The sequence below is a fragment of the Chiloscyllium plagiosum genome, unplaced genomic scaffold (genome assembly GCF_037043375.1).
Source record: "Chiloscyllium plagiosum isolate Xiang-an unplaced genomic scaffold, Cpla_swu_hap1 HiC_scaffold_14, whole genome shotgun sequence".
In the NCBI taxonomy this organism is placed as follows: domain Eukaryota; kingdom Metazoa; phylum Chordata; class Chondrichthyes; order Orectolobiformes; family Hemiscylliidae; genus Chiloscyllium; species Chiloscyllium plagiosum.
In genome coordinates this window covers 49142140-49167205 of record NW_028270152.1, presented here as the reverse complement: position 1 = coordinate 49167205, position 25066 = coordinate 49142140, and the positions used below count along the sequence as shown (strand labels likewise).

Here is a 25066-nt window from a genome sequence, read left to right as displayed (position 1 = left end):
TCCTTCTCCTTTTTTCTTATCTCATTTCTCACTCACGCCCAGTGAAAAGTGTTATTCATTATAAACCCTTGGATTTCAACCTTGACTCTCTGGTAAGTTTCCAAGCATTAGATGCTTGAACTATGAGAGCACCTTTGCTCAAGCAATCATTTGTCACTCAGAAATCTTCAAAATGAAGAATGCAATTACACAGGTGCGAACTTAAAAATAGTCGAAGAAACCTTGGCTAATAAGCTGAACATTCTTGGCCAAGTTACCAAAGCAGCACAATGTGAATAAATCTCAAGGTTTGAGAATTTTGCGTAAAATATACCACTGCATCATAAGTCTGGAGTTTAAATGTTAATACTTTTGCTAATTGTGTTGGAGCATATACTCTCGTGTTTCCAGATAAATACTGTAAAATCTCATTTTCATGTGTTTGTATTCTCTGGTCTAGGCTGAGACCACTGCTGGAAATTGAATTAGCAATTTCTCCAGTTACTGCTCTGTCCAATTGTAAGATGTTAGATTAACTGTTGGTACAATATTTCTATTGTTTGTGTACCTTTGCCTTTAAGAGACTTGAGAAACAGCGTTCAGAAAAATGGTTTCTAGACTCAGATGTGCCCACAGTGAAGTAAGCCATTAAGATTTGCTTAGCAGTTGGGAGTGGCTTCAATACATCAGGATTAACAGTTGAATAGCTTAAAGATCCCCAAAAGAGATGGACCACATTAGAAGAAAAATTCAGAACCAAATTCATTTTCTGTAATCATTGAGTAGAATTTGTCATTTAGACAGGAGCCTACAGAATCCACAGACCACTTTGTATGCAGGTGCTGAGAAAAGTAGTAAATGTGATTTAGGTGATTTTTTTCAGATTGTGAGCGAGTGGCCAAAATTGTTGAGTTGCTGTTTACATCCCCCTACCTCCCCCCAACACCCCCCTCCCATTCCCCCATGGAAGATGTCCAAAAAGATTTGCTAGACAAACTGTAGACTTGGTGTCAAACAATGACTGAAGAATGGCCATAAATGTGAAGTGATCAAAACTTACAGGTCCTTAATACAACCCAGATAGTTGATACAATCACTCGAGTATCCAAACACAGCGAGACATTGGGAAGGTCTGGCCTTTTGCATACACCAAGTAAATGGCTAGCTTTCAATCAATTTTACAAAACCACTGGGTAAGAAGGCCTTTGGTAGAGGAAGTTCACTTGAGCAAAGGCATTTGTAGTTGCAGTGAGCCATGTACTGATATAAAAAGGCACACACACATTTCATCTACGATGAAACCATCTACTATTCCACCATAGGTACATACATGAAATGGTATACAGACTGGAATCTGTATCCAAACATGTAGTCAAAACATGTTCACATTGTCGAGCAGCATCTGTATAGTGGTAAACTGAGTTAATGTTTCAAGTCTGATATGACGACTTCAGAATGTTCAGGAGCAAAAGGCTGAATTAGTGCAGGACAAATTATATTTTGACATTTATTGCTAAAGAAATAGAGTATAAAAGTAGGGAAGTGTTGCAGCAACTGTGCAAGGCATTAATGAGACCAAACCTGGAATATGGTATACAATTTTGGTTCCCTTCCTTGAGGAGGAATGTATTGCATTAGAGGCAGTTCACAGGAAGTTCACTAGATTGATTCCATTGTTGAGGGGTTTGTTTAATGAAGTGAGATTGATCAGTTTAGCTTGTGAGGTTGTGGAGAGCAGGCAGGAAAGTGGAGTTGAGACTGAGATGAGATCAGCATGATTGTATCAACTAGTAAAAAAGGCGAGAGGGGCTGAATTGCCTACTCCTGCTCCTAGTTCTTATGTTCACATCTAAACTTGAGAATACCATCTCAGAGATGATGAAGTCTTTAAGGGATACCTCTGTGCAGCTCACAAAGATGAATGATGATCTAAAATAGCAAGGAAGGAAGCTGGATGACGTACAAATCACCAATCCAGTATAAAGATTGCCACTCTACAGAAAGACTTTAAACAACTTGCACATAAGTCAAATCTGACTCAGGAGAAGCAACCCCAGTAATATCAGCTTGAGCAAAAGCAATGCCAGAGGCAATGACAAACCTGAAAGACCAGTGAAGATGCATAGCGTACATTGTGACAAACTGGGACAGATTCAGGAGACAATCATTTAACAAACAAATGTCAACACTAATGCTCTAATGAGAGAACTCAAGCAGGACATGGAGGAAACCAAATAATCACAAGCAGTAAGTGGAAGACGTCTAGACTTCCAAGAAAATAAACAAAATGAAACTTGACCAATGGGAATGACAGATTATATCATGATGACTGTAGAAATCTATGACGTCTCTGGACAAAGTCACCATTATGAGATTTGGATGGATCTGTAAACCACTGCTGTTTATAATAGATTCATAGGCTCACTTATTATTGTAAATAGTTCATCTTTCCTTTGGAAAGGAGGGGATGTTATAATTGCTTCTAAGTAACTTTTAATGACCCCAGATGTTACTACTGGTCAGTCAGCCTGACTGGGATGTGCAGGCAATACATACTGAACTCCATTGCTTGGCCATGATGTCTGGTTTATAACATGTTTTCCTGTCTTAAATTAACTAAGCCACAGATTTAATCAATCCCTGAGGAGTGCTTGATTCTCAGACCAGTGTCATCAGCATGACAACTTCTCCTTTTCTCCAGAAAGTACACATAATAATAAAGTTTTTGCTTTGGGTGCAGAACCCAAACTGATAATCACAGAATAGGTTATTGTGAGTGAGTGCTGCTTGATGACCTCTTCCATCACTTTGCTGATGATGAAGTATAGGCTAATGGAGGAAATAACTAGCCAGGTTGCATTTGTCTTGTTATTTGTGTGCAGGCAGTTTTGTATTCCTAAATGCCATTAGAGAAGCAGAAAGGCTTTTATGACAATCAATAATGGTTACATGGTCATCATTAGACTTTTAATTTTAGTTTATTTGAATTCAAGTTTCACTATCGGCTGTGATGGAAATTCAGCCAGGATCTCCAGAGTATAAAACAGTCTTTGAGTTACCAATCCTCTGTTATTCCATAAATGACAGTGCAACTGTGAAATTTTCTCGCATTATCTAAAATAATGAAGAAAATTATTTAAAAACTATATTGCACAAAGACAGGATTATGGAACAGAATAACAAACAGTTTAATGAATGGTTTTTTAATTGATGCATAATGCTTCAAATTGGATTGAATCTTGATGCAGCAGAGAGTAGTGTCAAAACAATTTGGGAGAAGACCACTAAATATTTAAAATTTTCTGTGACTACGTTGATTTTGTCAAGTGGCATCCTTGTATTTTACTGCAGTTTATTAAATCTCTATTTTGTATAAAGCTCTTTGTCTGCAATTTTAGTGACTTTCGCAAGATTTATCAATGACTTTTTAAAGTGAAGATTATGCCCTATTCATATAATTCCCTACTCTCTTTTTGTACGAAACCTCTGTGCCTACAGTTTCTCTGACTTACAAGTGATTCTTCCTCAGCCATTTGAATATTAATGAATTACTTTTCTCAGGTTGAGTTGATGCAGTAAATGTTGGTTATACCAACAAAGTAAAAAGACTACCTTCTAATTCACATGCATTGATAGCAGTAGATAATCATGAGATTGTGGCAGGCAGCAAAAAATAGGAGTATGCCTGGGCAGCCTTCACTGACAGCTGCTCAGGCAGGTCAACCTTGTCCGTTTTCTCCAAGTCTGTTTCATTAACATCTTGTCTGAGCATCTTGGAACAAGCTTGCAGGGATTGAAGCTCCCATGACATTAGAATCAGAGTAATTAAATCGGATAGTGGATAAAGAATGGCAACAGTACTGAACTACTGGGAATAACGGAAAATAGAATAGATCTTACAGCCTGAGGTGTGAACATGCTCAGTGAATTATTAGAATGACCAGCTATTCTGACGGCCAATCTTTGGAGCTTTTTAAATTATTCAGCAGCACTGAAATAATGAGAATTTGTAAATACATGAACTAGCTAAACAGATGATTTAAATTTTTTTCTCCCCTCTACAAAAACACAGATGGTGCAAATAATCCCTGTGAGATGGTTGAACCTTCAAGAGTACCAGAGTAAAAAAATCATGGCGGATCATGGAGTCACAGTTCAGAGATTCTTTGTTGCTGACAACTCACAAGATGCCCTGGAGGCCGCTAAGAGACTGAGTAAGTTGAGTGGTGTCAATAGAAGTTAGATCAACATAGTTGATCAAGGATAACCTTTTCAATTAACAAGCTATAACATCACGAACAACATTTTCTCTCTTTATTCTTTCATGGATTGCGGGCATCACTGACAATACCAGCATTTGTTGTCCATCTCTAGTCCTTGAACTGAGGAGCTTTTTAGGCCATTTCAAAAGTCAGTCATGCTGCTGTGGGCTGGACTTGCATATTGGTCAGGCCAGATACAGCTGGTAGTTTTCCCTTTCCTAAAGGGAGTAAGTGAATGATAGCTCACTGTTTCCTGTACTTAAACCAATTTTTTTTATCCAAGTGAACCCTGATCCTCTTATTCTGTGAACCTCAGTTTTATTAACTGTACTTTTATATGTTGCTTGTATGAGTAATCCGTACTGCTGGTCATCATGTTGTAGTAAGTTCTCTGTACAATTATTCACTTTAAGATAGATTTGCTGTCACCATCCTCTTTGTGGGTTGGGATCTACAGAGCCTGTTTGATTTAGTATGGTAGTTTAATGAGAAGAGGCTCTTGTCTTAAACAAATTATACTTTAACGCATGATAACAACTAGGTACGTGATACATTCATATTGTTACAAAGGCTGTAGGGAAGATCTATATAGTAGGTTTCACTTTGTCAGGATTCTAAACTGTTCTCCGATAAGCTCATAAGACTTGATCATAGTGCATGGTATTTAATGCACTCCTCAGAATTAACCCTTTCAGACACCTAGACATTTGTACAATATTATTTTATCAAAACCCAAACTGACAGCGTCCATTGCATTTCCTTCGTCAAATCTCTCTAACCCTTCAGCAAAAAAATTCAACTTCCCTAGTCAAATGTGATCTGCATTCAATAAATATGTACAGGTTGTAGATAATGAATTTAATCCTGTCAAATCTCTGATTGTTGTTTCTAAAATTTTGCACAACTGATGTCAAGCTGGCTGGCCAAATGTTACGAGGAAAATCCTAATGCATTTTCTTGAATAGGGATGTCACGTGTCACTTTCCATCCTCTGGTACCTCTCTTGTATCTCGGCAAACTTGGAAAATTATGTGAAGGCCTTTTACATTTTTCATCTTCAGTTCCCCTTGCAATCTGGGAGTATAAGCCATCTGAGCCAGTCAACTTATCCAGTCTAATAATCAGCTTTTCCTGTACATCCTGGTTATTGATCTTCGCTTCATTTATCGCTACTTTGATCAACATTTCAACTGATACTTTGTCAGCGTTCTCTTCTTTGATAAATACCAATACAAAGTAAAGTTCAGATGCTCAGAGAGCAGACTGTCAGAATGATCTAAAGTATAAATGAAAAATGACTGGTCCTTTAATGTTGCTAATGGATAGAATGGGATATACTTCTCAGCAGCTGGTTTTAAATCTTCAGTGCTTTTGTAGACACAACTTGTCTACAGTGCTGTCACACTGAAGGTGTTTGTTCATGTGCACTGAACATTCATTAACTTTTAAATATTCATGTGTGCTTTTTAAAGATTCTAGTTATGTGGTTACTTTCATTCTTGTCAAGCAATGTAGTAGATAGATGGGAAATATTACTCTGCTGTTTTGTATTTTCTTTGATCTGTTGCCATTTTCGTTTTTGGATGGTTGCTGCTTTTTTATTTATTGATAAGATGTGTGTTGCTTGCAAGGTAAACATTTATTGCCCATTTCTGATTTTCTTTGGGAAAGTATGATGAGCCAATTTCTGAATTGTTGTAGTCTGCAAGGTGAAGGTGGTCACGCAATACTATTAGAGAGAAAGCTGCAGGTTTTGCCCTGATAGCCTTGAAGTAATAGTTACATATTTCCAAGTCGGGATGGTTTGTAGCTTGGAGGAGAATGTGCAGTTGATAGCCTTGCTGTGTTAGAGATTGTAAATCTGCGAGTTGCTGTGGAAGAAGGCATTGTGAGTTGCCACATTTGCTTCTTCTTGCACATTTTACTTAGTTGGCAAAAGGAGTGAATGTTTGGGAGGTGAATGAGGTGCAAATCAAGTGGCTGTTTTAATATCTTAGATAGTATTTAATTTGTTGAGTCATATTGATGCTATGCTTACCTAAGCAGATGGAGAACACTCCAGCACATATCCTGACTCATGCCTCATCGATGGTGGGAAGACGTTGGTGAATCTTTCACTGAAGAATTCCCTCTCTTTAATCTGTTGTTGTAACCACTGAATCTTTTGTGCCATTCCACAAACATTTATAGTCAATTCTGGTCCATAGAGGACTGTTAGTGGGGAGTTTGATGATAGTAATGCCTGTCAACAACAAGGAGTGGTGTTTGAAAGCTTTTTTATTGGAAATAGCCATTACCTGGCAAATGAATGCCACTTAACAGTGCAAACTTTTATGGATTCCAATGTTTTTCTCCCTAAAGATAGGTATAACAGCTTTATTATTTGAGGAGTTGTGAATGAAACTACATGCCATGCAATTATTAGTAAATATTCCTAAACCTTACTGTTTTTTTTTGAGCACTGATGAAGTCCCTGAAAATTTTTGAACCTAAGATGTTGGCATGGGAGAGTCCTGCAGAAATGTCTTGGTCTCCAAGAATGGCATACATCCTTATGCTGCTATAAATTCAGTCAGTGGAAAGATTTTCCCTCTGATTCTCATGGACTTCAATTTTACCCAATTTTATTCGTAGATGACTTATCTGAGAACCCAAATTAAATGTTACTGAGCAGGTTCTTGCTGAGTAAGCACTGTTTGATCACATTATCAACAACATTTTCCATCACGTTGCTAATAATTGAGAGTGGGCAAATGGGTAAATAATGAAGTAGAATGGATTTTTCTTCCTTTCTATGCCTAACCTGGGCAATTCTCCACATTTCCAAGTGTAGCTAGTTCTGGATCATCGAGTTCAACCCAGATATAATTGGGTCTGTTTCCAGTGCCCACAGCTGTTTTTTGATATTACAAGGAATGAATCAAATTGGCTGAAGGTAGGCTTTTATGGTGTTGGAGACTTCAGGAGGAGGAGGCTGAGATGGTCCTTTCAGTACTTACGATTAAAGATAGTTGTAAGTACTTAAGTCTTATCTTTTACATTTGTTCTAAGCTCTGCCACCTTTGAGGATTACAAAAGTTTTGTGATGCAAGAGGAGGCTGTTTGGCACATCAGATCTGTACCAGATTTGTGAATGGGCATTATCATTTTGTGCCTTTCTTTGCCATTTCTCCATAACACTCAAAGTTGTTTCTATTTATGTAATCACCTGATGCCCTCTTGAATACTTCAGTTAAACCTGTCTCCAACACATTTCCATGCAATGTGTTTCCGACTCTAGCCACTTGCTCTTTGAAGAAGTTTATTTCTCACCTCACACTTGCTCCTTTTGCAAAACACTTTAAAACTATGCTGCCTGGTTCTTGTTCCTTTTATGAACAGAGATAGTTTTCCCCATCTAATCTGTTCAACTCTCTCATGATTTTGTCCACTTCTATCAAGTCTCCTCAAAGTTTTCTCTTCATCAAGGAAAACAGTCCTGATTTCATAACAGTGTATCTTCATAACTGTTTCCAGGGATGAATTTTCTCTAAAGCATACATTTCTGGACATTTGGTATCCAGAACTGTATATAATACTTCTGCTGATGTCTAACTAATGTCTGATGCACATTCACCATAACCTCCTTTCTCCTGCATTCTGTGTCCTATCATAAGGCTTTTATGGAGCCTTCTCTGGTTAGTCATTGTTAGTCACCAATCACAATTGAGAGTGGCAGGAGAACCTTGATCGGATTCATTAGATGTGCGGTTGATAGCTCTGACTACCACACGATACTTTCTCAATATGCATGTAGATCCTTTTTGATTGTACTAGACTGGAATGCTTTTCTTTACTCCTAGAATCAGGTTTAGCCCCTCAACTTGAGGTAGAGCGTGGAAGTGATAGACTATGAGTTTACAGATTCTGATAGAATACTACTGTTGATTGCCCCCAACCCCTCTTAGATGCCCAATTTTGAGCTGTTTAGATGTGTTCTGAATTTGTCTAATGTAGTGAAGTAACAATGTTACACATTCCACTTGAAGGGTCTTCAGTGTGAAGACAGATTTTGTCTCCAAAGGAGCTTAATGGTCAAGGCTTTTCATAATACAGTCACACAGCAGGTAGGTTGGTGGGGATGAGGTCAAGTAGCTTTCTCCCCTTGTGTTGGTTTTCTTGTCACCTGTTATACAAAGTCTTTGGCACCTTTGTTCTTTAGGTATTTAAAATTCTTCAGATGTTTTTAAAAAATGAATTAACAAAGTAAGTGTTGGCCCTACAGAAAGTGAGTCTGTGGAATTAGTAACGGAGGGATGGCAGATAAATGGAACAGCTATTTTGTGTCACTCTTCACTTGAGAGAATACAAGTAATATCTCAGAAATACCTGTAAATCAGGAATTGAAAATAAGGGAGGAACTCAAAAGAAAATTGCAATTCCCAAGGAAGTAATACTGAGTAAATTGTTGGAACTGAAGGTCGACAAGTCTCCAAGTTCTGATGGATTTAACTGAAGTTGAAAAAATGTAGCCAGTTGACGCATTAGTTTCAATTTTTCCAAAATTCATGACGCTCGGGGAAGGTTTCTTTAGAAGATAACTGATGTCACTCCTTTTATTTAAAAAGGAAACAAGGCAGGAAGGAGACATTCTTGGGATTATTCTTGTAAACCTCCTCTGGACCCCTTTCCATGCCAGTACATCCTTCCTTAGATAAATGGCCCAAACTGCTCACAATGTTCCAGATGTGGTGTAACTAGAGCCTTATGTCACGTCAGCAGTACATGTCTGCTCTTGTTTTCGACCTCTTGAAATGAATGCCATGTGCCTTCCTAACTGTCAGCTGAACCTGCATACTTTGAGAACCTGACCTAGGACTCCTAAGTCCTTTTGTGCTTCAGATTTCTGAAGCCTTTCCCTATTGACAAAATACCCTATGCCTCTATCCTTCCAACCAAAGTGCATAAGCTCACACTTTCCTACATTGTATTCCACCTGCCACTTCTTTGCCCACTCTCCTAGCCTGTCCAAGACCACCTTCATCTTGCCCCCTTTCTCAACTCTACCTGTCCCTGCACCTATCTTTGTGCCATCCGCAAATTTAACAGCAGCGACCTCAGTTCCTTTATCCAGATGATTCGGAGATGCCGGTGTTGGACTGGGGTGTACAAAGTTAAAAATCACACAACACCAGGTTATAGTCCAACAGGTTTAATTGGAAGCACACTAGCTTTCGGAGCGATGCTCCTTCATCAGGTGATTGATGAAGGAGCATCGCTCCTGATGAAGGAGCATCGCTCCGAAAGCTAGTGTGCTTCCAATTAAACCTGTTGGACTATACCCTAGTGTTGTGTGATTTTTAACTTTATCCAGATGAATAGTTATAGTCCCATCGCTGACTCCTGCAGACCTCCACTGATCACTACCATCCCGAAAAAGATCCCGTTATTTCCCGCTATCTGCTTTCTACCAATCTCGGTGAATCCTCTACCCATGCCAGCATCTTTTCCACAATACATTGGGCTCTTATTTAACAGCCTCCTGTGCAGCACCTTTTCAAATGCCGTCTAGAAATTCAGATAGATCACGTTCAATGGCACTCCTTTGTCTAACTTGCTCATTACATCCTCAAAGAATTCTAACAGATTTGTCAGGCTCGATGTCCCATGACAAAGCTGTGCTAACTCTGTCTTAATTTACCATGCACTTCCAAGTACTCTGCAATCTCATCCTTAATAATAGACCCTAAAATCTTACCAACGATTGACATCAGGCTAACCAGTCTACAATTTCCTGCCTTCTGCCTCCTTCCCTTCTTAAACAGGGTTGTTAAATTAACCACTATTCAGTCTTCTGGGACCTTCCTTGCTTCCAGTGATTCCTGAAATATCACCTCCAATGCCTCCACTATTTCCTTCAGAACTGTGGGGTGTAGTGCAGCTTGTCTGGGTGATCTGTCTACCTTCAGACCTTTCGGCTTTTCTAGCACCTTCTCCTTAGTGATGGCTGCTGTAGTCACTTCTGCACGCTGACTCTCCTAAAGTTCTGGTATGCTACTGGTTTCTTCCCCCATGAAGACTGATGCAAAATAGATATTTACTTCCTCTACCATTTCTTTGTTCCCCATTACTACTTCTCCAGATTCATTTTCCAGTGGTCCAATGTCCACTCTTGTGTCTTTTACCTTGTATATATCTAAAAAACCTCTTACAATCTTCTTTTGTATGATTAGGTCGTTTGCCCTCATATTTCATTCTCCACCCCCCCCCCCCCCCACTGCCCCATTGTCTTTTTGAAGTTATCCCCTGCTTGCGTTTAAAGGCTTCACAATCCTCTGACTTCCACTTATCTTCACCATTTTGTGTGCTTTTCCTTTGCTTTTAGTTGCTGCTCCTGACTTCCCTTTATCAGCCATGGTAATCTCATCTTCCCCTTAGTATGTTTCTTCTTCCTTGGGATGAATTTCTGCGATACCTTCCGGATTACTTCAAGAAATTCCTGACCCTGCTGCTCTAAACGTTAGAAGATATTATTAAAGATTTTATAACATGACTTTTGAATAAGTTTTTGGGCAGATCAACATGATTTTGTCAAAGGGAAATCACATTTAATTGTTTATTGGAGTTCTTTGAAAAAGTAACTTGCGCAGAGAATAAAAGTTTATTATATTTAGACTTCCAGAAGGCATTTAATAAGGTACTGCATCAAAGGCTATTGTAGAAAATAAAAGTTCGTGATATTGGGGTAACATATTGCCACAGTGAGAAGATTGATTGGCTAACAAGAAGTAAGAGTAGGAATAAGTGCATCTTTTTCAGGCTTGTGTTGGGGATCACTAGTGGTGTGCACAGGGCTCTGTGCTGGGACCTCAACTCATTTCAATTTATATGAATGATTTAGGTGATGGGATCAAAGGTATGGGAGCTAAATTTGCTGATGATAAAAAGATAAATTGGGAAGTGAGTTGTGAAGAGGAATGAGCCGACAAATCTTTTATGCATAGGTTAAATTAGGGTAGCAGTGGTTAGCAGTGTTGCCTCACAACGCCAGGGACCCTGGTTCGATTCCAGCCTCTGGTGACTGTCTGTGTGGAGTTTGCACATTCGCCTCGTGTCTGTGTGGGCTTTCTCCGGGTGCTCCAGTTTCCTCCCACAATCCAAAGATGTGCAGATCAGATGAATTGGTTATGCTAAAACTGTGTAGGTTAGGTACATTAGTTAGGGGTAAATTAGAGTTGTAGGGGAATGGGTCTGGATGAGTTACTCTTCGGAGGGTCGGTGTGGACTTGTCGGGCCGAATGGCCTGTTTCCACATTGTAGGTATTCTATGTTTCTAAATGAGTGGGCCAAGATCTGGCAAATGAAGGACAATGTGGGAAAAATGTGAAATTGTCCTCCATTTGCCAGACACAATAAAAAAAGAAACATGTTATCTAAATGATAAGATGAAATGGCAAGAGCTCTGAGACACAGAGACATCTGGGTGTCCCAAGGATCACAGAAGGTTGTTATGTGTACAGCAAGTAATCAGGAAAGGCAATAGAATTTTCTGGTTTTTTGGAAGGGAATTGAATGCAAGAATTGAATGCAAGACTAGGGAGGTTATCCTTCAGTTATTCAGGCATTAATGAGACTGCATCTGGAGTACTGTATAGTATTGATCACTCTCCTTCCAGAAGAATGTTAATGCTTTGGAAGTAGTTCAGAGAAAGTTTACTAATCTAATACCTGAAATGAGTCGATTACCCAATGAGGCAAGGCTAGACAGCTGAGGACTGTAACTTTGGGAGTTTAGAAATGTCAGAGGTGACTTAATTGAAATATAGAAGATCCTGAGGAGACTTGACCAGGTGGATATTAGAAGAACGTTTTCCCTGTGGGAAAATACTGGTGGGCCACAGTTGAAATATTTGGGATCACCCATGTAAAGCAGTGATGAGAAAACCTTTTTTACTCTGAGGATTGAGAGTCTTTCGCACTCCCTTCCTCAAAAGACAGTATATGCAGGATCTGTAAATAGTTTTAAGGCAAAGCTAGATAGATTTTTAATTACCAACGAGCTGAAAGATTCTTGGGGATATGCAGAAATGTAGAGTTGAGGTTGAAATCAGAACAGCGATGATCTTATTGCATAGCAGAGCATGCTCAAAGGGCCATGTGGTCTACTCTTGTTCCTTTTTCGTACACTCTTCAGCAAGTGGCCAGCTCAGCCAGGAGTGACGGAACCAAGCCACTTTGATGGACATAGAATGTACTCTGTGCAGGGACCTCGTTGTTCTTGCTAGCATTCCAAATCGTATTTATTATGGAAGAATGCTGATTCATTCACTGAGAGGGGGTTAGTAGTTTTTATTTGAATGGTACTTAAGTACAAATAAATAACTAGTTATACTATTTTTGGAGTTGATCACACACATGTGAGACTGAGTAAGTACTGTAAAGAAGACAAATTTCTTTCCTTGAAAGTCATTAATGAAACGGATGAGTTTTTATTACAGTTAGGCAGTTACATAGTTACCATTACAGTGAGTAGCTTTTCGTTCCAGCTTTATTTAATTAACTGGATTTAAATTCCCCAGCTGACATGATGGGCTTTGAACTCATGTTTCCTGGATCATTAGTCAGTGGCATAGCCTCTATACCTCCATTCTTTATAAGTGTTGCACTGGATTGTTTTTGGGGATGAAATCTATGGGGGTACTAAAATGTGAAATATGTATAATACTGTTGACTTTAAAATAGATGCCTTTCTTGAGGTTAATTTGTCTCAATATATGAATAAATATAGAGAAGTAACAAGATATTGAGAGCATAACATAGAATGAATATTTCTGTTTTAGAAAAAATACATTGTATGTTTGTAAGCTGTTATAGGGTTTTACTCCAGATGTACCAATTTTCACTCTTGTTCTGTAAACAGAACTACATCTGTGGAAATGAGATTGTGCTTTACCCACTTTAGATTTTGCGTATTTGTTTTGAATCTTGGGGGCAGGGTGAGGTTGAACAGGAATCTTTAATCACTAATTTTAGCTTATGGTTATATTGTTTATTAAGCTGTAAATTATGAAGAGCCACATAGATCTTTTGATCCGTGAAAACAGTTCCAATGATTTATTTTAGACTTCAAGAGAATTTGTAGTCTGCCATCATTTGCCCACCTTATTGTCAAATACAGTTGAGTTTACATCGATTTTGCTAAATTTTAATATGAACTGGGCAAGGCACAAGGTGCCTGAAGAAAGCTTCTACAGTTTGCTTGACCCACTTAGCTCTGCCTCTGCATCTCAATTGAAATAGGACTAGTTATACTTTCAAAGTTTTGACTGGAACAAAGGATATTCAATTAATGTATTTCTTAAATGCAAATAAGACTACCAATCAGGATATTGTTCAACAGAATTCACATGATACATGGATTTGATATGGTGTGTCGTAGAACATAGAACATTACAGCGCAGTACAGGCCCTTCGGCCCTCAGTGTTGCGCTGACCTGTGGAACTAACCTGAAGCCCATTTAACCTACACTATTCCATTCTTGTCTATATGTCTATCCAATGCTCATTTAAATGCCCAGAAAGTTGGCAAGTCTACTACTGTTGCAGGCAGTGTGTTCCACGCCCCTACTACTCTCTGAGTAAAGACACTATCTCTGACATCTGTCCAATATCTATCACCCTCAATTTGAAGCTATGTCACCTTGTGTTATCCATTGCCATCTGAGGAAAAAGGCCCTCACTGTCCATCCTATCTAACCCTTTGATTATCATATATGTCTCAATTAAGTCGCCTCTCAACCTTCTTCTCTCTAATGAAAATAGCCTCAAGTCCCTCAGCCTTTCCTCACAAGATCTTCCCTCCTTACCAGGCAACATCCTAGTAAATCTCCTCTGAACCCTTTCCAAAGCTTCCACATTTTTTTCTATAGTGTGGCGACCAGAATTGTACTCCAAATATGGACGCACCAGATTTTGTACAGTTGCAACATGACCTTGTGGTTCTGAAACTCAATCCCTCTACCAATACAAGCTATTGCACAGTATGCTTTCTTAACAACCCTATCAACCTGGATGGCAACTTTCAAGGATCTCTCTACCAAGGATATTACCATTAGCCCAGTACTCTGCATTCCTGCTCTTCCTTCCAAAGTGAATCACCTCACACTTTTCTGCATTAAGCTCCATTTGCCACCTCTTGACCAGCTCTGCAGCTTACCTATGTCTCTCTGTGACCTACAACATCCTTTGACACTATCCACAACTGTACTGATCTTAGTGTCATCTGCAAATTTACTAACCCATTCTTCTATGCCCTCATCCAGGTTATTTATATAAATGATAAACAGCAGTGGACCCAAAACAGATCCTTGCTGTACCCTACTAGTAACTGAACACTATCATGAATATTTCCCATCAACCACCACCCTCAGTCTTCTTTCAGCTAGCCAACCTCTGATCCAAATGTCACCAATATAACATCTGTTCTGGTATTTTAAACCATGCATAAATATTTTTTGAGACCCAAGGTTTACTTGCGCAAGCATTTTTGTTTTGCTTGTCTCACATGGAAGAGAAAATAATTTATCCTTCTTGGCTTCTATTTGCACTGCCAGATTAGTCAATGGGATAATACAGGAATGCTCAAAAACTATGGTTGGCAGTTTTAAAAACATTATTATGAGCTAATCACTTTGTATTCATGAAATGGGAGAATATCTTATGTTGCTGGAAGTGTGCCTATAAGATGATTTAAATGATGGCCTATTCTCAAAAAGGATCATCCTTCTTCATGGGTAATGCCAATATTGGGTGGATGAATGGAACAATGCTGTAAAAAAAATCTGAAGCAACCTGGATGAACAATTGTTTAAATGTAAGGGTGTAAGATTTGATTCTGTTGAAGCTGATTAAAGATTTGAGATTTGAAGTGCAATCCATGCCAGTTTACTTGGAAAAATTATCAGTATAAGAGTTCAGGTACGTTTACACCTATTCCCAAACTGTTCCTATCAAAGGAGAGCAATCTTTGTGTGCCATTGTCCCCCTTTATATAATTTCCATTTGTAATTCAGTTTTTCAGCTTTCTACGATGTAATGCAATGATCCAAACTCCGTTCAATTTGTGTTTTAATAAGCAAGGATTATCCAGGTGTGTGACAAGTTAGATATTACCAGCCATGCCTTCTGATTTGTAATTAAACTTGTGTAGCTTGAATGAAGCAACATGAAAAATATTCAAACATAAATGTGTAGCTTCAGTAAGAGGAATCAAGTTCCTTAGAATGGTGGAAAAGTTCTATTGAAATTATCCATTGACACACTTTGTTTGGCAGCATGTCTTCAATAAATTATTTAAAAAGGATTATACTAATGCACAAGCTGGTTAAGGAATGATGGGTGAAAGGGACTTGATGTGTGTTCGGATACAGGCAGTGCTAGGTTTAGATTAACACAAGTTCATGGAGTGTAGAAGATGGAAGACTGGCCAAGAAAACATTGGTTTAATCACATCTAGAAGCAACAGAAGCAAGGATGAGGATTTCAATGGCAGATGGGCTGAATTCGGCTATGGACGAGCTATGTCTCAGCCTGGGGTCAAATGGAACACTGGTTCGACCTAAGAAATTGAAAATACATTGATTGTCAGAATTAATCAGCTTTTGCGATTATGTGGCTGAGTTGTAATTTAAGAAGTTGTTAATAAAAAGACTTTAATTTATTGTAATTTTTGTAGTTTTCCTTTGATCGTGTAATTTTCAAAATAGCTGGTTAGCTATTAACATTCAATAGAATTTTAACTGTATTGCACTTTCCCACAATCCAACATCCCAAAAATACACAATACATCTCTTTACGCAAGTTTAAGGTTTAGTTTGTCAGTGCTGCCGCTGGCTTGAAAAGCTGTATGGATAAATCAATATGTTTCAACATAATATGCTGCTTTAAATTTGTTGCCTTGAACTGTTTGGCACCAATGTTAGCAGATGTGCATTTCATTCCAGTTCAAATCCTTGCCTGTAGACATGGCACAAATCTGAAAGAACAATCTTTTTTACCATTCACAATTCATGGGAAAAATGTTTTCTGCTAGTTGATGAGTTTGCTGCATCATCAATAAGATCATCAGCAAAAAATTAGGACAATTTTTTTAGGAATTATTTTGTCAGAGTATCGTTGAGGCATCAGCCATCTTGCCAGAAACAGCAATGGAAACAAAATCCATAGTGGATTCCATAAAGGAATTTATTGAAAGGTAAGTGAATAAATATTTGGAAAAGACAACGTGTGTGAATGAGGAAAGGGACTAAATTCTATAGGTATTAATCACATGCTATGTTGTAGAAGCTTAATCTCAACGAGATGGATTACATAACAGACCATCGGAACAGTTTCATTTGTTGATGACTCAAACAGCATTTGTTGCTCATCCCTAATTGGCTGGAGAAGGTGATTGTGAACTGCCTTCTCGAACTCCTGCATTGGAGTTATAGAGGCATCCACAAGTCTGTTCAGAAGACTGCCAGAATTTTGATTCAGTGACAATGAGGGAATGGCAATATATTTCTAAATCAGGAAGGAGTGTGGCTTGAAATAGTTGGTTGTATTCCAAGTACCTACTGCTCTTGTCCTGAGGTGGAAGTATTCATGGGTTTATGTGATGCTGCCCAAGGAGTCTGGTTGAGTTGTGAGGTGCATGTTGTAGATGGTACACAGTATTGCCTTGTGCATTTGTGGTGGATGGTGTGAATGTTGCATGGTGGATAGGGCCATTCAGGTAGACTGCTTTGTCCTGGAAAGTATCGAGCTTCTTTAATATTGTTGGAGCTACACTCATCCAGGCAAGTACAGTAGAGAGTATTCCCTTGACCTGTGCTTTGTAGATGATGGGGAGGCTATGAAGAGTCAGGAGGTGAATTACTTGCTGCAGTATTCCCACCTTCTGATCTGCTCTTGTAGCCAGTGTTCATGTGGCTGGTCCATTTCATTTCTGGGTGATGGTAACCCCCTACAAAGTTGATAGTGGAGGATTGTGTGATGTTGTTATCATTGAATCCAAAAGAGCAATGATTAGATTTTCTCTTTTTGGTGACTAATATTGCTTGGCACTTGTCTGACATAAATATTACTTGTCACTCATCAGCATAAGACTGAATATTGTCCAGGCTTCTGCAATTCTACATGGACAACTTTAGCCTCCGAGGAGTTGTGAATAGTGTTAGACGTTGTACAATCATCAGTAAACATCCACATCTCAGACAAGATGATGGAGGTAAGATGACAAATCAACTGAAGATGGTTTGACCGAGAATCTTTCCCAATGAAACCTTTTCATTGGTGTCTTGTGGCTGTGATGATTGACCTCCAAAACTTCAGTCATCTTCCTTTGTGCTAAGTATAACTCCAGGCAGTGAAGAGTCTTTCTCCTCATTCCCATTGACCCCAGTTTTGCTAGAGCTTCTTGATGCCTTGAAGTCATGGGCAGTCATACTGATCCCATCTTGAGTTCAGCTCTTTAGAACATGTTTGGACTAAGATTGTAATGACATTAGGAGCTGAGTATGCCATGTGGAATTCAAACTGAGCGCCAATGAACAGGTTGCTTTCAGCAAGTGCCACTTGATACCATTATTGATGTCACATTGCATCACTTTGATGATTGAGACTAGATTGATGAGATGGTAATTGGCCAGTTAAATCTGTCCTACCTTTTGTAGATAGGACATATGTGGACAAATGTTGCAGGAAAGATGTTTGTTTTGGGGCGGTACTGAGACAGATTTTCCATTCCAGCCACCAGCGTTTTGCCTTTTAAAAGACTTGTCGACACTGTTTCAATGACCCTTTCTGGCTTCTATATTTGTAATCCACCTTGACATAATTTTTTGTTTTAAACTTCTTAATAATTTTTGTAATTTCAGTCTCATGAGGCAATAGAAGTACCTTATCACTATGACAACCCTTCACATTTGAGAAGGTTTACAGTATATCATCATGAGAACACTCAGCTCTTGTGAAGCAAGCCTTATTTCTCTTACTGTTTATGATCTTTGTTATTTCCCTGTTCTTATTTCCAAAATGTATTACTATTATCTCAATGCATTCAACTGCTTCTTCCATTCAGCTGTCCATTGCACCATCCCATCAATGCTGTCTTCAGATTTTTCCACAGACTTCATTTTAATTTGCAGCACTGCCCAATTTGTTTTTTTTTAAATCAAATTTCAATTTTGTTCACTCAAATACCAAAACCCGATCAGATGAGCTCCTGGTAAATAAGAGCAGCTCGTCAAAACTTTCTAGTCTGTGAATTTCACTTCACACCAATCCTTTGCTTTCTACCATCCTTCTCCTTATTCAGGTGACCATATTTCATCAACTCCATATATCTCTTGATACCTTTCGTAAATAAATTGATCAGTGATTTTGGGTGTCGTATATTTAAAAAGTCAAGAATATCTATATCTGGTTGACTTTTCAATAACAATGACTACTATTGTTGAAACTGCTTTTTTTCTTTATTATTAATATTCTGTTGTACTGTTGTGTGCCGCCACCTTTTATACCAATATGTAGCTAAAGTCCTTATTTTGTAATATTGAGATTCATTGAGTTTCTGCCTGAAAATATTTTCCTGTAAATTGCATACTTTCATTTACTCTCTTGCAACTTAGTTTTCATTTGGTACTTCCAACACCTGAATATTCTGCATGATTGATGCCATTTGTTATGGAGCAAATGATGTATAAAAATAATTAATCTTTTACAAACCCAAGATATTGGTGCAATATCTCACAATTTCTTTCATAATTATTCACATAAACAATGAGCTTAAATTAGAAATAGATAAATACATTTCTTTTCTTATGTTTATCTGAATGTAATGCAGGTAAGGTCACTTTGGTGAACAGAGGACATCAAGATCTTGTAATTTCTTCATTTGCTAAAGTTTTTCAAAGTGTATGAAAAAGAATCAACAACAATACAAAGATGTAGACAGTAGTGTTATTGCTGTAGATTGAGCTTTCAATAACCACTGTGCCAGATATGACTATGTCTTGTTATTGTAAATCTGTTTGTCATTATTTTGTCAGGGGCCTCTTAAATTCTAGGCATTGTAGAGAAAGAGCTTTGTTGTTCGTCATCTATTATTCTGAGTATGTTCTTGTGAGTTGGAGGGGTGTCATAAAAGTGAATGGCCAATCGTTGAACTTAAAGAAAGATCTTTCATTTCTTATGATATTGTATAGTCTATTTTCTGTGACAGATCTTGCTGCAGTTGATCAGTGTAGCACATGCTGGTGAGTGAACTTACATTGGGCTTTTATAAATGGATGCAAGCAACTGCAAATAATTGCCAGGAGCCTAACAAATCAAAATCTCATTTCGGAAGTCTGACATTAATGTCCTAACCACTTACTGTGTTGTATGTTAGATAAAATCCTTGCACAATAGCTAAACTCCAATGATGATTTTGTTGATTTGTAGAAAGGAAAGCATGGCATTTCAATTTTTAGGAAAAAAGGTAAATGGATTTAAGGATGGTTTTCTTCGCTTTAAATAATAAATCACAACAAAAATTATTTAGTATCTCAGTTGTTGTCATAATTGTAATAAAGCTGGTATTCTTTATTTGCTTTAGTAATTCCTTTGATTTTGGGTTCTACTCATCCCCAAGTCATGAATCTCACTCATGTGGCTTTTTTTTCTGTTTGTGGGCATCAATGGCGGATGTCAACAGACTGAAGACAGTGGGGAATTGTAATTAAACTCAAATCTTTTCTCGTCTGATGTTGATGCCTGCATTTCCAGCATACAGTCCAAATGTTGATAAGTATTAATTGACTAATTCTTTTTCTTAACACAGGGCATTAGGATCAATTGTGGTGCCGAGCCAGTTCTTGTAAATATGAAAGAAACACTGAGAACACTGGAGAAACTCAGCAGGTCTGGCAGCATCTGTGGAGAGACAAACTGAGTTAATGTTTCAAACCTGATATGACTCTTCTTCAGAAATATTTTGACTTTGAAGTTGAGTGCTGAAGAAGCCTCATACCAGATTTGAAATGTTAACTATGTTTGTCTCCACGGATGCTACCAGATCTGCTGAGTTCCTCCAGCATTCTGTGTTTGTTTCAGATTTCCATCATTTACAGTATTTTGCCTTTGTAAATATGAACTAAGGATGAATCACAGCGGTCTACAGCACACAAAAGCTGTTCAGCCTATCAAGTCTCTACTGGTCAAAAATAAGCACTAAAATATTTGTTGTGGATAAATTACCACAAGTTGCCTTTAATGCAGCAACTTATTAAGAAATCTCACAAACTAAGTACTGAAACAATAATTTAAAGTTTATTATACATAGTAACCAAAATAAGACCCCTCAAGTAAGCAAGTTAAGCCTCACAACTCAAATTGGCTATTAACCGATTAGTGATGGAATTTAGTTATGATTCCAACCAACTACAGATTCCATCTATCTCTGATGTCCACGGTTTGATCCTTGTGCAGTGCCTTTCTTCGAAATTCTGTTGAAGGAAAGTTCTGGTGTTGGATTATACAGTTTGTTTTGGTCCTTCATGTCTATGATGTAATCTTTTTGATGATTATTTAGATTTTTTCATCCACAATATTGCAAGTCTGCAGCTTGCCTTCTTGTCAGAAGAAGGCAGGAGGCTGGAAGGACACAGCAAGCCCGGCAGCTTCAGGAGGTGAAGAAGTCAATGTTTCGGGTGTCTCTAACTGTTCTTGTCAGAAGTAGCTTCTTTGTTTCTTGTTGCTTTTGGCCTTAACTATGTGTTGAAGACGCAGTTTTTCTGTGATTAAATTCTTCAATTAATTGTCCTTGTGGCATGAGGCAGCCATTCAGAAAGCCATTGATAAAACAGTTTTGTTTATGTAGCTTTCCCTCCTTTTTTTTCCCAGTCATGCTTAATTATTTTCAATTCCTGTATAAGTTTGTCCTTGTTCTTTAATAGTTTATTCCAGAGTTTTCCTGCTTCGTTCAATCTTTAAATAGTTATTAAATTTCTGAAGTCTACACTATCACATATTCTACCATTTTTCCCAAATAGGAGGTGAGCAATTCAGAATTTGTGTTTCCAACTATGCCTTTTGAAGATGATGAAAATGCACTAATCTGAGATTCTCAATGGAGCTTGACACTTTGCAAACTTTGTCTCAAAATGATGCACAATAGTCTCTGTTGATATATTATTAATAATTGAACCCATTTCACATTTGATAAGAGAGTGACATGGTGGCCCAGTGGTTAGTACTGCTGCCTCACAGCATCAGGGACCCCGGTTCGATTCCAGCCTCAGGCGACTGTCTGTATGGAGTTTGCACATTCTCCCTGTCTCTGCGTGAGTTTCCTCTGGGTGCTCCAGTTTCCTCCCACAGTCCAGAGATGTGCAGTTTAGGTGAATTGGCTGTCCTAAATTGCCCATAGTGTTCACTGATGTGTAGGTTAGGTGCATTAGTGTATGTAGAATAATAGGGTAGGGGAATGGGTCTGGGTGGATTACTCTTCGGAGGGTCAGTGTGGACTTGTTGGGCCAAATGGCCTGTTTCCACACTGTAGGGTCTAGTTGTAATTCTAATAACTAGGCCTGGTATTTATTGTTCTAATGACACAATTTGAAACATGGTGTAACAAGTGATTGATGCCTATTTTGATGGCATAATTCAGCAACTCTGATATTGAGTAGGAATTGGTTTTATATATAATTATTATTTAAATTATTTTAATGGTCATGTCTGTTTTAATTTACCTTTACTAGTACTGTCTTTCTATCTGCCTTTATGTCTTGGTTAAGTTGGCAAGATTTGTTTGAGTGATGACACACCTTTCCCTGGTTACCTTGGAATGTTTGACTGTTAGAATTAAAGGCTGCTTGCTCATGCTGGGAAGAGATTACTGCATTTCTTTTTCCTAAACTGACAGTCTCCTCATTCCTCTGACAAGACCTTTGACAGTGTCCATTCAGCACATGTTTTCTCTTAGCTCTTCTCCCTGACATTAACAAGAGTGGCTCTTTTGGTAGCACACTTGCCTCTCAATCACAATGTTACAGTTCAGGTCCTACTTATTGTCGCAAACACAAAAATCAAGGCTGACAATCCAGTGCAGTGCTGAGGAGATGTTGCACTGTCAGAGGTGTCTCCTTATGTAGAGAGATGGCTCTATCTTAGAGAAGAGCAGTTGGATTAGTCCCAGTGTCCTGGCCAATATTTATCTTCCAGTCAGCACAAAAAAAAACCCAGATCATCTGGTTATCCTCACATTGATCTTTATGGGATTTTATTAAGTTCACATTAGCTGCACTTCAAACAGTAGTCAGTTGTCTGCAAAGCAATTTGACACATCCAGTAGTTGTGTAAAACACTAAAGTGCAAAGTTTTTTTTTTTGCCTCTTTTTCCCCACTTTCTCTTTTTTTTTATTCTCTCTTTCCAGAAAAGGGTTCCCTTGTCCTTCACTTACTCAGCAGCCTCCATATTCAATGAATCATCTTCCAGCACTTCCCCCATCTTAATTCTGGTGCCATCACATCTTTCTGTCTCCTAACATTATGAGAGGACCATGGCCTCTGTGAACTCTTAAGCTACTCCTCTGTCACCTCTGAAATCCTTCCCTCCACTTCCATTCCCACAACACTTTCTGATGGAAGTGCAGGAAATGCTATACCTGTCCCTTTTAACTGCTCCCTTCCTGTCAAAGGCCCCAAACAGAACTTCCAACAGAAATAACTAATTAAATGTTCTTCTTTCAATTTAGTATGCTATATCTGTTGCTCAGAGTTCCATATACTTTACTTTGGGGCAAGTCAATACAGATTGCGTAATCACTTTCTGTGCACCCCCTTTGTATAATCCTGTGATGTCATTCTTTTTAGTTCTCTGCTTTAGTCTCATTCTGATAACTCTGTCCTCAGTTTCCTAAACAATTCTAATAGTGCTCAGTGTGAACATGAGGACCATTATGTTCACACTTCATCTTTAAGTACAATATGATTTTCTGAACTCAACACTCAGTTCAACAATTTAAGATCATAACCCAAGCTCCCATTTTTGTTTCTTTTTAGATGACAATCGTCAGTAATAATGCTTCCTTTTTCCTTTAACTCTCCTCTAGAGCCATTGTGTATTTCTCTACTGGAGCTGTACTACACCCTCTCTCTGATCTCGCCTTTTATTCTTTCCTCTCCTGCACCCCTCCTCAATATTTGTATTTGCTTTAAACTGTAATAAACTGGACAAATTTAGAAATGTATAAGTGATAGTTAATCTAAGACAATAATGATATTTCTGTTGCTACAAATGTTGCCAGCTTGCCTGAATATTTCCATCATTTTATTTTTTTGTTGCAGATTTCCAGTATTTGCAGTTTTTTGCGATAATGTTACATCTTTTAATGACATGCAAACATTGACTCTTAAAGGTCTGAGCTGTCTACTTGAAAAAGTAGTGTTAGTAGTGTTATAAATGCTTTCATAACATCACAAGAGGTGGAATAGAATTTTGGAGGATGGATGAATGGTATCTTAAACTCATTTCTGTGAACATCAGTAGACTACAGCACGCTTGTAAAAAGATGTAACTTTATCTTTGGTAGGAATTGTGAACAGAGCAGATTTTACAGAAAGATTTGCTTTCACAATGTTGCAAAAAATATGGGTAGCAAGTAAGGTAAAGATAAAGCACCATGATCACTAACTTTGGATTCATTTGTAACTATTTATTTATAAATACTATCATGTTGTTGACGCAGTCCTGGAATCCTGGCCTTTTAATGCCGTGATTCCTGATATTTTGGAATTTTATCCTATCACTAGGGTTCCAGTATATATCCAGGATGCAAATAATTGACAATTTGGCTAACTTCCATCCTCTTCATTGGAGTTGGAAGATGTCCACAGATTACAAATGCTGATAATTCTTATAAGTTCATAACAACAGGTAGAATTATTGCCAGAAAATGCCAATTAACATAGGTATATTTAAACAGGAAAACCATCAATCAACAATAATTAAGCAACAATAAGCAAGTAATGAAACAAATACATCAAATTATTTTTGTTGAGAGTGAATGAGGACACACATTTAAACATTAAGCTTCTAATATTCTATTGGGTATCTACCCATCTTCTGCAGAGAAAAAACCTGGAAACTGTATTTATATTATTTAACTGGAATTATGAAAAAAGTCCAATTGTAAAATAGACAATAGTACATTATTTATCTTGCTTTCTAGGCCAACCCCCCCCCCCCCCCCCCCGATAAAAAAGAAAACACATTTCGTCAAATGGAAACTTTGGAATGGATTTTCATGTTGGCCTTGTTAAATGAGAGTGATTATTTTCCAAGATTGAAACCAACTCTTTAGTCATATCGACCAAATTTTTACTTTCTGGTTAGGATAGGCAGCAATTGCATTGTTCAAGTCCTAGCACAATACTGCATGTGTGCAGTTGCTAAGGCAGACTGATGAGAAGGTCTTCTGTGGTTTGTTGGGTCATTGACCAACCCGTTCTCGTACCACCTATTCTTCACCCACTCATCCTACACCTACCTAACTCCCATTCTATAAGATCCTTCGGAGTCCCAATTTTTGTCTTATACCCTCATATCCTTTTCAGGTCAGCACATGCATCCATGTCTCTTCCATGGCTTTTCATGTCCCACATGCCCTTTCATGTTACTCTTTGCCAGTGCCATGACCACATCCTTCTGTTCTCCCTCAAATAACCCAGCCCCTGTTTATGTCACCTTATATTCCCATATGCCTTCATTGCTCTATGGACAGATTTCAGGATGCATTTGAAATAGATATTGAACAAAATAA

General features: G+C 38.2%; 1 protein-coding gene across 1 annotated transcript in view; it reads left to right on the top strand.

Moving 5' to 3' along the window:
• suclg2 (succinate-CoA ligase GDP-forming subunit beta) overlaps positions 1–25066 on the top strand; it is a 314651-nt gene that overhangs the window by 98245 nt on the left and 191340 nt on the right. Inside the window, exon 2 of the mRNA XM_087994422.1 lies at positions 4052–4193. Coding sequence (XP_087850548.1) covers positions 4052–4193 — 142 coding nt within the window. The remainder of the gene's footprint in view (positions 1–4051; positions 4194–25066) is intronic.